The sequence below is a fragment of the Pinus tabuliformis genome, chromosome 3_2 (genome assembly GCF_031772625.1).
Source record: "Pinus tabuliformis cultivar Carrire ecotype Pingquan chromosome 3_2, CPIR1, whole genome shotgun sequence".
Taxonomy (NCBI): Eukaryota; Viridiplantae; Streptophyta; class Pinopsida; order Pinales; family Pinaceae; genus Pinus; species Pinus tabuliformis.
The window spans coordinates 349,119,361-349,132,827 of NC_142302.1; the positions used below are offsets into that span (position 1 = coordinate 349,119,361).

At 35.8% G+C, this 13,467-nt stretch overlaps 1 protein-coding gene across 1 annotated transcript; it reads right to left on the bottom strand.

Moving 5' to 3' along the window:
* Positions 1-8,925: 8,925 nt before the first annotated feature.
* LOC149180908 (coatomer subunit beta-1-like) lies at positions 8,926-12,867 on the bottom strand. Its single transcript, XM_089416382.1, has 4 exons — positions 10,587-12,867; positions 9,818-10,327; positions 9,573-9,658; positions 8,926-9,458 (listed from the first exon to the last, which is right to left on the bottom strand). The coding sequence occupies exons 1-4, from the start codon at positions 12,645-12,647 to the stop codon at positions 9,260-9,262; spliced, it is 2,856 nt and encodes a 951-aa protein (XP_089272508.1). The 5' UTR covers positions 12,648-12,867; the 3' UTR covers positions 8,926-9,259.
* Positions 12,868-13,467: the final 600 nt, after the last annotated feature.

Below are 13,467 nucleotides of genomic sequence, written 5' to 3' on the forward strand. Positions count from 1 at the left end.
AATTGCATGCATATGTGATTTGAATAAAATGTGTTGTTTTCCATAGCAACTTTCAGTGCTTTTCTATACCAAAAGTTAACTCAATTATCCTCAAATGAAAAGCAATACCAAATTCAAAGACTATGCATTCCAAGTGTAAAGGAAGATATTGTTGAGGCCATAGAACTCTTTTGCAGTGATATGTATATAAGTGTGGATATTTGAGATTAATAGTTATGTGATTGATGTTGTGCACTGATACTGAATTAGATCTTTGAGAGAAGTTTGTTTGCAAAATATTGTCCTTCCAATCTCACAATAACCTAACAAAGATTTCTCTAATTGTAGACTTCTTGATTCATTGAAAGACTCAAATGTATTTACATATCCCATGTATTTGATGTTTCCATTCAATCACACTATGCTAGTTTTTTGTGCTACATTGTTTACATGCTTTGTCAAGAATATTGATAAAATGACTCTAGAATCTCATATCATATTTGAATGGGAAAACATGTGTGGGTCTCTCTTTTCAAACAAAATTTATATATGGGTGTTTGTTTTATTAAAGAATGCTTTAGCATACACTACATGAATCCAAATCAACAATGGTATCCCATTTTCATTCAATAAATAATATTAAATACTCATGCATAACATTCAAGAGATGATATTAAAAATTTATATATGGGTGTTTGTTTTATTAAAGAATGCTTTAGCATAGACTACATGAATCCAAATCAACAATGGTATCCCATTTTCATTCAATAAATAATATTAAATACTTATGCATAACATTCAAGAGATGATACCCTATAAACAACACCTTAGCTTCTAAATGTTTTCAAAATAAAATATTGTGTGAACATTTTTGTCCAGTATTTGGGTTATCTAATGTGTTCCCTACCAAGGCAACTCCAAAGTTTTCATCATATGTTGCTTGAAGTGTTCACAAATTGTGTTGAAGCTTTGGCATAGAAAACAACACTTGGGTATTATTAACAATAAGGGAGTTAAGGGAATTCTAACAATACATTCATTTGAAGATATGTCATAATTCTCAAACCATGTCATCTTTGCAGTTTTGTGGATTTACATTTTTTAAATATAATAATTAATATAAAATGTCATTTTTGTTATTATCTAGGTAGAGTAAGTCTTTGATTGAAATGTACCTAGGGAGGATAATATAGGGTGCCTAGGGAGGTATCCAAATGGGATAATGAATGTAATATGGCCCTAAAATGGAATAGACCTATTGAAAATGCAACAAGAAAAGTCTCAATTTTGATTTTGCCTTAATCAAATTGAAGAAATTTGAAATTCCACATCAACAGACAACTTGGAGGAGTTAAATGAGGTGACATGGCTCATGTCACTCAGTTAAGAACACTCAATTCGAGTTAATGAGTTGAAGTTCAGTTTGCTTGAGTATATTCCTAAAAAAAATGTAGTCTAGCTCAGTTAATTTGAGTTAGGGACATGAAGTTCAATTGTGTGCAGTGGATTCCTAAATTTTAGGAGAATAGATTGAGTTAATTTCAGTTGTAGCAATCTAATTCAGTTAAATTAAGTTATGATTGGTTAAACAAGTTCTAATTATTGGAGGAACTAGTGGAAGGTCAAGTTGTGGAAGTGTGACTTCAACCACATTAGTGATCATCCAAATAACTCATCAGTCAGCCTAAATTAGCCCATGCATGCAGGGAATTCGAGTTATCTAGTTGAGATAAAAATTTCAAGGTAGTGTACTATCAGTTGTAAACTATTCCAAAGTGTACAGGTGGTGCATGCAGTTAGTGGAAGACCTAAAGGAATTGCACAATCCAAATGAAGGAATTTTCCTAATTAATAGGGGTCAATTTCCCAGACGAACAACACAAGGAAATAGGAGCTTGGAGGGCTTGAAAATTAGCTAAGTGTTGGCCAGAGTCAATCAAACAGGTAGAGGGATAGACTATACACTTGCAGGTTGTGCTTAGGCTTGAGAAATCATATATATTCATATATATTCTTTAATTAATGCAATACAGATAGGAAGAGATTTTAAGCAGTTGTTTTCCCCTAGATAAATCTTTGTGCATGTGTGATGCTTCATTTTGCATGTCTATAATTTGTGTTCTAGATGGTGAATTAACTTCCGTAGATCAATAGAGTAGCTTCGAGTCTTGTGATTTAGTAAATTTCATGAGCAGTTTCAAATCTACACATTAATTTCTACAAGACCCACCATGTAATTAAAATGAAACAATGAAATATATCAGTCACGAGGGTTAGCTCAGGTGGTCGAATCCTCGTTGTTAAAGCACTTATGTTATTGAGAGGTCACGGGTTCAATTCTCTTGACACTCTCGGGGTCATGCTCCATGGTTGATTCGGAGGGAAGTTATCCCTTTGGGTAGATCTACCTGGTACAAATATTCCATGGATGTAGCAATCACCAATCTCTAGGGACCATGAATCACATAAAAAAAATTGAAACAATATATTAATAAGGGATACTTTACAAAGGCTCCTAGTAATACGTATGAGAAAGTATAAATACGCAAGTATCATCGTATTGGATGTGTGTTGAATTATAGTCTTATAGCAAGCATAGCTTCTGTAATGATTCCTTCCATAAGGAGTATTTGATGATGTTACTCCACCTTATGGGTTTTTCTCTATATATTTTTATGTTGTTGATGGTGAATGTTTGGCTATATGTAGTGTTTAAGGATTTATCTTGGAAGTTTTATGGTGGATTATCTCTTATATCTTTGTAGTTTTACTACATCAATGTGTAACCCAATATTGTCAAAAATTGTCCATTCTCACTAACGCTCCCAGATACATATATGAAAAATGAGATTTTATATGTTCCAATGTGAAATCACCCCAAATGTAGAAATATTAGTGTATCTTATATTTGACAATGTGAATTTATTTCTTTATGGTACTACTTGTAATTAAAGTCCTTTTTTTAACAAGACTCAGATAATTTAATTTTCTTACTATTGATAATATCACTTAGGAGCATGACAAAATTAATTGGTAGACAAACTATAAAAATAATTATGTCCATAGGAAATGGACAATATTCTAAACCTATGACAATGATTGTTGATATTCCATTCCTCCTCAAAGGGACTCATTGTATATTTAATTTCTTAAAGTTCAAAATCTTTACAAAATGACAATAATACAAAATTATAATAGTAACCTTGGAAGTTAAACTTTTGCGTTAACAAGGCTATTCTTAGTTAATCATCTTTTTCAGTGTATCAAATAATATGATGTTTTTGTGTGCATGCTCACATTCTTATTCTTTCGTATACATTAACAATTGTTAAGTGAGCTTCATACCAAATCTTCATGGTACAGTTTGCTTCAACACCCAATATCACAGCGAATGGCTCTAGCATTTTGGATGGGAACACAATGAGATGATCAATGTGGCTTAAGTGTAGTTCAAACTCCATATTTAATGATATGACCAACCTAGATTCATCTTAACTTCAACTCTATCAAGTGTGGAGATGGATCAAATCTCTTAAGTTTTGCACACACAAAAAAAGATTTGCACCTTGAAAGAGTTAATCCTGTCGGCACTTGATATATCCAGAGTTAAGATGGATCTAGGTTGTATTTATATTCTTATTAATGTCATTATAATATTATTTACCTGTTATAATATTTATTATTTATATTTATTTATTTCACTTTCAACATAATTAATATTAAAAATATACTTGATAAGATATTCAAATAACCATATATAATTTTAATATTTTCAAAATTTTGTTACAATACTTTATTAATCAATTAATAAACTAATAACAATAATATTATTAATTAATAGATTATGATCAATCGCTTATACCTTATGGTAATAATTTCCTTTTCGACCTTTTATTATCAGTGTTATTATAAAGCTAATCTTTCTCTACTTTCTAATATCCTTATTTGATATTTAATGAAATGTGGTCAACTCCAATTATAGTATTAATTTCTAATATTCATAGATTATTTTATTGCAGTTGATTTAACTTTTTTTTATAGATTTCCCTCATCTAGCAATTAACCTAAACATTGATCGTATGAACTTCCGTAACCACGAGGGATCTAGATGGTTTTCAATTACCTGACCTTTCGTAATCACAAGGGATCTAGCTAAGTAATGATTGTATGTCTGAAACTCCATTGCCAGAGACCTTCTCATAATCTATCGCCTCAATTAATGTTTGGCAACATGGAAAATTCGGACGCCTAGAATAGCCATCACCATGCACCCTACCTTCAACAGATCCACAATTGCTACCTTATATGCTCTCCCTACCCTCATCTCATGACCAAACGTCGCCTCGTCCAAGTTCCAACCACACCTACCCTCAATATATGTATGTGAGCCTTTTTGTTTTTTGTTTTCCTAAGCGCGCTGTTAAATATCTATTTGGTGGCCATCTTGCAAGGAGCGTCAAGACTATGGAAGTCTACCACTTTTAGAGATATAGAGAACCACAGAATATTCGTCAATCTCTAGCACTGCAAGTAGGTTCATTTCCCCTCACACCATGCATCGATGTACCTAGGCTTCCCCTTGTATCTTGTCCCAACAAGGAGCTAATTCTCCAATCCATCATTGTTAAAGACTGATCTCAGTCCAAAAATATTTTATTATTTGATTTGCCAGGGGAAGGGAACTTTTGATCCTTTAGACACTCGAATTTTGAGATAAAAAAAATATTTAGGAAACTTTTTGTACACAATAAAAATTTCAGTTGTCTTATTGAAACATTTTAAAAAGCAACATCGCTCTTTCAAAAGTTCTAATATATCATGATTATATTAAAACTACAATTAACATTTAATTTTTATAAATAGTCTTTCTCCCTTTAAATAGGCTATATTCAAAATGAATACCATTGGTTAATACCATGGGTTCTCATAGCTCAAAAATGATCATATCAAATTACCTTAACTATCCAACAAAAATAATAAAAACTAATAAAATTATAAAAATAACATGGAATTTTTATTTTTATTATTTTAATCTTAAGTTATTTTATTTTAATGTAAGGTTATTTTTATTTTTATTATTTTTCTTGACATAACATAACATCACAACATCTCTTCTATATTGGGTTGGAGAGCACCTCTCAACGTAATAATTACTTCTTGAAATCTTTTCATGAAAATTGACATATATTTTTCCCCATTTCCCACAAGTCTATTCTCAATTGCGGCTAAAATTCTTGCAATTTAGATAATTGGAATTGTTTTCATCATTCCTCCATATTTTATTTATGCATGTTATCCATAGATATTATTAATAAAACAAATGTAACTAGTGCTTTTTAAAATAAAATTTTAACACCTCATTTTAAATATTTAACTGGTCTTTTTGGTAAAAATCTATAAAATCTACTAAACTAAAAGATAAATGAATGAGATCACATAGCTTCACTAAGCAAACATGGGAGCAAGTCTTCCAAGTTTCATTCAATGTCATGCAATGATGATATCCAAATATTTGGTTTATATCCACATCGACAATAATTGTGAAAAATGGGTGCTAAAAAGCTTTCAATTTGATAATTAGCTTTGACATGCAAGTGCCTAAGTTGATGTGATAGCATCGTAAGCCTTATTAAGAAATTTGTTCCACAAAAATTGAAAAAAAAAGGTACTTGTGTGCTTTGTGAACCCAATTGTTGCAGTTCTCTTCATGACGTCTTCTTAAATGCAACAAATTGACAAAAAAAAAAAGGGTACTTGTGTGCTTTGTGAACCCAATTGTTGCAGTTCTCTTCATGACGTCTTCTTAAATGCAAGCTTATTAAAACAGGATTACATATCCCTGATTGAGGAGTTTGTTTCACATTAATTGAATGTTATACATATTCCTTTTATGTCAATGCGCCACCACTTGACTGGGGACACGCTTATGGTTTCTACTGAATGTTGATTGGCTTTTTTATAAATTGGAAAAGTTCATAGAAGTACCAAAAAACAAAGATTACAAGGTCACTTCAATGTCTTCTGTGTTCCACGTCCCCTTTGAACAAATGCCTGTTAGCAATTGCAATTGTATTTGCTTATGAATGTTGTTTTCTTCGGCATGTCATGGGAAACCTGGATTAGTTTAATGAAAATGCACTGCGTCTTGGGCAAGATGTTCCTCAAGCTTTGAACTGTCCTTACTGCTTAGTAGTTATATACAACATGTCTAGAAAACCAACCCAAAAAAAAAAACCAGCTGTCCGCAAAAGCATTATTTTGCAAGCTAGCATACATACATGCCATGAAAATAACAATCACTTTACTATTATTAGTTGATCTCCATAAATTTGGGAAACCTGGATTAGTTTAATGAAAATGCACTGCGTCTTGGGGAAGATGTTCCTCAAGCTTTGAACTGTCCTTACTGCTTAGTAGTTATATAAACATGTCTAGAAAACCAACCAAAAAATAAATAAATTTTCCAGCTGTCCGCAAAAGCATTATTTTGCAAGCTAGCATACATACATGCCATGAAAATAACAATCACTTTACTATTATTACTTGATCTCCATAAATTTCCCACCAAAAGAGGCCTGAGAAATTTTAGAAGCTCCCAGAGTGATTCAACCCCGACTTGTAAGATTGCCGTTCCTGGACTTGGGGAAAGTTCTTTAGGTATTATATATGCCTTTTGTGGCAGCATATATTACAACACGTATGCAGAATGTTTGACAGAAGGTACATACAAAACATGATCTCTAGATCTAGATGGTTAAATGCTGCATGTCTATCAACTACTGATAGAAAATCGAAAGCAATTATTTCACCTAGTTAAATGTTCTCGTGTATTACATTCATGAACATGGCTGGTGGCAAGTAGGCCTGCACCTGTATTATGACGTGGACAAAAGATGAAAAGCAAATGTTGCTCTATAGGAGCTTGACATTTCTGTCATTCAAAAAGGTATCCATTCCACATGTAGATAGGTGATAGGGAAGGGGGGTTTAAGTAAAATTGGATAAATTCACAGGGTTGGTATTATTTTAACAAGAACCAAAGCAAGAGTACATTTTGTGATATCAAGCATCTTTTTAAGGAGAAAAGATGAAAGACCTACATTTGTGGACCAAATAAGATCTCCATATATAATTGCACAGTGGCTAGAAATTAGAGGAGCAATTTGTGCAGGTAATAAGAGGAAAATTTTAATGATTGTTAAGTTTAGTATCAAATACAAGCCAGAATGACCAACGAATACAAACTTCCAGTGAGATACCAGAAGCAAGGAGTGGAAAAAACCAATGAATATGCAGTAACACACAAAATATTGTTCTGCACCCCTACAGAACTTACTATTTTGATACACAAACTGAACTACTCTGTTGTGAGGTATGGGGAAGAAGCATGTCAACTTGCAGTTGAAGGCAGTTAGAAAGAAAACAGAAACAGCGAATTACTAGCAATCTCAAAGCTAAAGCCACAGTCCTGTATGAAATCCTTTTGGCTGAAGCAGTACTTTACCATTGGAGGCAACAGTGATAATCAGGTTAATAAGCTATTTAAATAAGGCTAAAAACATGGATAGCCAGTGTTGGCCCGGGATAGCTATGGAAGAGGGATTAGATCGTAGGAAGAAAACTTGGATGAAGCAAAACAAAGAGTGTTAGAGTAAGTGGAATATTAAGCTGCATGAATATCCTAGCACCAATGAAGGAATAAAAAAAATTGTGATGGAAAGATTTAGGACTGCCATGTGGACCAATCACAATGGACATAAAAAAAGCATACTACATCAAAGAGTTCAATCCAACTTGTAATCATGGTGAGAAAACATATTTAGGAGTGGCTATTAAAGGAAAAGCAAGGGTGCTAGTGGCACAGTTGAGGACAGGGTCACATCACCTTAGATGTGAGACTGGTATGTGGAAGATCCCCAAGGAAGTGTGGGAAGAGAGAACTTGCATTTTCTGCGATAAGGGTGTGGTGGAGACGGAATGGCATTTTGTAGTGTGCAGCCCATAAGGATATCCGCATGCAGTATGAAAACAATCTAAAGGTTGACAACACGCACCATCTATTATTTGACAAAGAAAAGATCAATCAGATTGCTAGCCTTCTAGTCAAGACTCAGAAGAAGATCCGACATCGAAAGGAACATGAAGATGAGTTAAGGTCGTTATTCTCTTGGTCCCTTAGGCTGCTCAACCTCATGGATGCCATTAAAATCATTCATTCATAGATGTGGTGCCCACATAGATGAGGTAGGAACGAGCAGCTTCTATCAAATACTTCCAATTTCTAATTTACCAATATAAGAAAAACACCAAATATGTTTTAAGTGCCCCATAGATATTGATTCTTCCTACAATAGATTATTCTATTACTTGTGAATTTATATAGAATGCAACGGAGCATTTAGAGAGAGTTAAGAGTAGGTACTAGGGAGAATACCCAGTAATGAGCCCTAGCAATAATATCCTATTCATAGAACATGCAATGTTTGTCATGACTATATTCATAGAACATGCAATGTTTGTCATGACTATATTCATAGAACATGCAATGTTTGTCATGACTAGATTAGTGTGATGGCATTCTGCGGGCAGCAAGTCAGAAAAAATCGGGGTCCCAAGTTTTAAAGGTAGCCCCCAATAGATTACTGTGTAACAATGTAAAAGATCCACGTACACGAAACGAGTATGGTTCAATACCTTGCCTTTGAGGTACTCAGATGGACCAAAGAAGAAATATAGAGTAGTAATATAGTCTCAATGGCTATGTTTTTATGCATTGCCCTTTCAAGTTGGATAGGAAGAGTTGTATCAAGCATGAAAGAAACTTAAGTTTATTTTATCCTTTCCATATTCAATACTAGTTATTATTTTATTATTTTACCATCTGCCAATGCAGATATAACCAAAATCTAAAAGGCATATGCAAATTATTAGAGTAGAGAAATATCGTAAGTTGAAAATCCATACTTATCATTCCAACCATGCACAATTTCCTTCGAGTACCTCGTAGTTACAAGAAATATTAAGGGCAACCAGCGGGCCTCAACACTGCTTAACCCACTCACAATGAGAGAGCAACTCTACTTTTTAAATAATAACACAATAACAAGATCTGTAAACTACTTACAAATACAAGAATAACCATAGTCCTAACTGACAACTCCCAAAAATCATCATCAGGTTAAGAGACGAGAATAGGCATAGTCCTACTAACATGCAGGAAATGTCCAAACAATCAAAGTTCTGTCATCCTGGAAGCATACACAGGACATCATATATGGACTTAACCCTTTTGTTTGAGTGTAATTTTATCACCCAAACTCAAAGCAATGCCTTGGGTTTTGCTTCTTATCCTAATATAACCACTCAGCTTACCATCAGGTTGTTTCTCAACACTGACATTTACCAGTGCATCTTCACCAAAGACACTCTTGGCATACAGATTTGCAGCTAGAAATCCACAATCTCCATCCAGTGCGGACCTACATTCAAGTAACAAAATTCAGCATCAATTACATCTGTAGATACCATATCTTCAGTGATGTTAAGGTGACCCATAGGAACATGAAAGTACCAAGAATATTTGAACTACTTACAGGGGTGTGAGGCACTTCATGTTTGTTGAGTTCACAATATGGTTTAGGAACTCCTTTTCGTCCTGAATTGTTGTATTAACAGCCACCTGTCCCGATGGAAACAGCTCATGGTCAGACAGCATTGGGGTAAGAGGAGACAGTGATTAGATTAATCTAACTGGCAATAACAGAAACTTAGTACCATGTTATTATTGAGTGCAGCTACATATATCTCTATGCCGCTACAAGGAGATGTTTGGATTTACCTTGTTCTCCCATTCAAACTCAGCCCACATGTTCCTAAAAGTAACATCAGGACAAGTGGCTGGAGAGATGTAGTCCATGATATCTATGTGTATATCATTCAGAACAACTACATTGCGATCCAACACACTAGTAGTCTCGTAAACAATGTTACCAAATATCACACCAGTTTCTGTTGAAGAAACCTTTATATTAGCTTTTATCTGCTTGTTTGATTCAGGTGCTAGAGTATAATTTTGTGGTCGTTCTACCAGTTTAAGATCACCCATGGTAGCTAATTCCAAGCAAAGATTCTGCAGTGTCTCCTTTGTGCGGTTTATCACAGTAACATCAAGGACAATATCATATTGATGAACTGTAACATATGCTTCTGCATAAACTGGATCACTGAAGCCCGTCAGTTGTAGAACTCGATTCAATTTATTCAAACTGTCGCCATCCTTTATAAATTCTCCAGTAGCACGCTTCAAATCATCTTCCACTTCATCTTCTAATTCCAGCTGACTCATACCCTATCAGCCAATAGAAATCAGTTTGTCCAGAAGTTACATATGACTTAGGCTTGTTAAGCAACAAAGAATCAATAATACTCCTAGTCAGGACAGCAAATCAAGGAACAGCAATCAAGGCATCTTATGTTACTGCGGGCAGCTAAATTGCTAAGCGTGTAATCAGTGAGTGACATCAAATGCCAGAACTGCACTATACACGAGAGCTACCAAAGAGTTAAGGGTAGTAGAACCATGATCTACAAGTAACAATACAACTTACCTTTCTGCTCTTTAAGAGGCGGAAATCAATCAAGTCATCAGGTTGTGCATGTGAAACTTGAGCTTTGGCTTTGCTTTCTTCTGTCTCTCGGAACTGCTTGTCGGCAAGCATCTTCATAAAGCTCTCCCGACAAGACTGCAACCATACTTTCTTGAAGAAATCATCAGGACGTGTAAGAATCTGTATGCAGAGACTAATCCGATCATAGGAATCATCGTCAATCGGATGTGGAAGCACAGAAGATTGACCAAGTCGAAGCATGGAGACCATTATTAACAGTGCTTCAGCAGCTGCCTTGTTCACTGCCACTCTAGAAGGTTGTACCTCTTCCAAACGAAAAATTAACTTAGTCAAAGTACATGCAATCACAGCACCAAGAAAGAAATCTCCTGTTAAAAGAATTGATCTCAGATTTCCGGTAGTGGCAACAGATCCTGGAATTAAAGCAGCCGTTGCAACAGCAATTTCTGAAGCAGCACTCTGTGTAGCATATGTCCCATCAGCAAGAATAGCAGGTCGCCTCGAAGAGACAGTTATGGCATTTACGGGTTGAGATTTGGTAGTTGCCACAGACTTTGACTCACCAGCCTCGGCATCCTCAGCCACCGTATAAAATGGCAGTTGGCCAAGGCATTGATTAATGGTCGAGATACCATTTTCCACTTCGGACAGGGAAAGGCAGTACTCTCCAATGATCCAAAGGGCACATGAACAGACACGAGAATATCGGATCTGATAAAAAGAGTCCAAAAGTCTTGCAATTATGGACATTCTGAGCTTAGGATTAGTTTCAATAATCTCTCGCACAAAAAGGACGACATCCATAGCAGATGCAAGATTGCTATCCCCTAAGAATTCCATCAGCAGATGAACAACAGTACTTGCAACTTCAGGAAACTTAACAGCACACGAGTGGATCGCCTGCACCAGCATTTGCCTGTACTCTCCATTCTTCTCCAACTCACTGCTCTGGGTCTTTACGACCTCCTTCTTCAGCGTCATGACAACCTCATCGATATTCTTAGGGGTGATCAATTCCAGCGCTATATCGAGCGTCTTCCTCTGTACATCCAGATTCGGACTCGACAGCGCCCGGAGGACATCCATGATCATATCCACCATAACATCCCTGTGCGATGCCTTCAGCTCTTGCAACCGATCCAGCACAATGAGCTTCACATTGTTGTCGCTCTGCGATTGCAAGAGCTGACAGTAGGTGTTCGCCGCAGCCCGGATAGCAGTTGGCGCCGAAGATAGACTCACCAAAGTTGCGGCACACTCATACATGACCGCAGTCGATGACGAATTCAGCAACGAAATGATGATCTTGATGTATTTCCCCTTCTCCGCTGGATTCGATCGGCAGACCTTCCGGATCAGCTCCAGAACAACCATCTGGAGCAAATCTCCCCAGTTCGGCACAGCCTCCAGGTTCCGAAGAAGGTAACCGATCGCACGCTCCTGAGAGCAATTGAACAACATCAAGAACGCATTTCGCTTGGCAGACAGATCCTGCTCTGTCGCCAGGGCCTTTTCTATCATCTCTGGCGCATCGACAAGCAGCTGCTCTCCCTGCGGCAGCTTGTATATGGCCATCACCGCCAAAATAGCATTCCGCCTAATGTAGGGATGGCGGTGCTCTAAATTAGCCAAAACAGAGGGTATCAGGGGCTCAATCAGCTCGCTCTCATTTAACCTAGACAGAAACCTAAGGGTTACCCCCCTGATGTACTCATTGGGGTGCTGGAGGTTATTTCGGAGGTTTTGGCAAATGAGGATCATTTCAGGCAGGACCTTGCCCTTGGAGTCGGTTTTGTCAATGATCTCCAAATATAGGAGGAGCAATTTCTGTATGGTGTGGTCTTCTGAGGGGAGTACATATCTGACTATGGTGATGAAGAGTTGCGGGAGAGTCTCTCCATTCAAGAGGAGCATTATGGCCTTCTTCATTGCCTCGATCTTGAGCGTGACGTCATTTCCTTCCAGGGATTCTTTAATCTCGTTCACCATGGCCGGATTCCCCTTGTCGAAGTGGATCAGCAGACTACAGGATTTCTCCATTTTGTTTGACAGCGAAAGTTTCTAGGGCTTCAGCAAACCTGATCTGGGGTTTGAGTCGGCCAGGGCCTTCGGTCGATTGAAAATGCAAAGAAACCAAGTTTCAGAGTTCTTCTAAGAACAACCCTGCAATTTTGTCCCCGAGGGGAGTAAATCTTAAAATCGATTGCGTCATAGGTTTTCGTACGATTTCTGTTGGGGCTGACCAATCATTTCATACATGTAAGGTTCACCGTTGGCCTTCTTTTTTAAATCATGGCTCGACATTTTTTCTTTCTGTTTTTTATTTTTTCCCTTTTCTTTTTAATTCAATTATTTCCTTTTTTTAATTCAATTATTTTCCTCTCCTCTCTTTTTAAAATTCATATTCATACCTAAGAGTATGGGTTACAGATTTAGATTTGAACGGAATAAAATATGTATATTTTAGCAAATTTATTTAGATCTGAAGGGAATAAAATAGGTATATTTTAGTAAATTTTAATAGTCATAGAGTGTGTTTTCCATTTTTATTTTTTATTTTTTTTATATTATAGATTTAAACTAAGAGAGAATAGAGCATTGTTGTTTTTTTAGTGATGAGGAGTAAATTTTTTTTTGTCTGTAACTAAAGCCATTTTATATATTAATTTGGTGTTTAATTTAACAGCTAATTTAAAATTAAATTATTATTGTTATTGTTATTTATTATTATAGACTTTGTAAAGTTAATTTTAGATTTTGATGTGTAACTACATCATCATGTGTGAGGGTTGATGATTTATAAGGGGTACATTTCCATTTAGGTGAGATGTCTTTCTTTTTTAATTGATTAATGTATTCC

What these genes read in the sequence shown, in the direction of transcription:
- LOC149180908 (XM_089416382.1), bottom strand. Translation starts at nt 12,647, where the DNA reads ATGGAGAAATCCTGTAGTCTGCTGATCCACTTCGACAAGGGGAATCCG. An exon ending in AGTTTGAATGGGAGAACAAG is followed by an intron (nt 9,659 to 9,817) that starts GTAAATCCAAAC and finishes CCATCGGGACAG; the next exon opens with GTGGCTGTTAATACAACAAT. An exon ending in ATGAAGTGCCTCACACCCCT is followed by an intron (nt 9,459 to 9,572) that starts GTAAGTAGTTCA and finishes ACTTGAATGTAG; the next exon opens with GTCCGCACTGGATGGAGATT.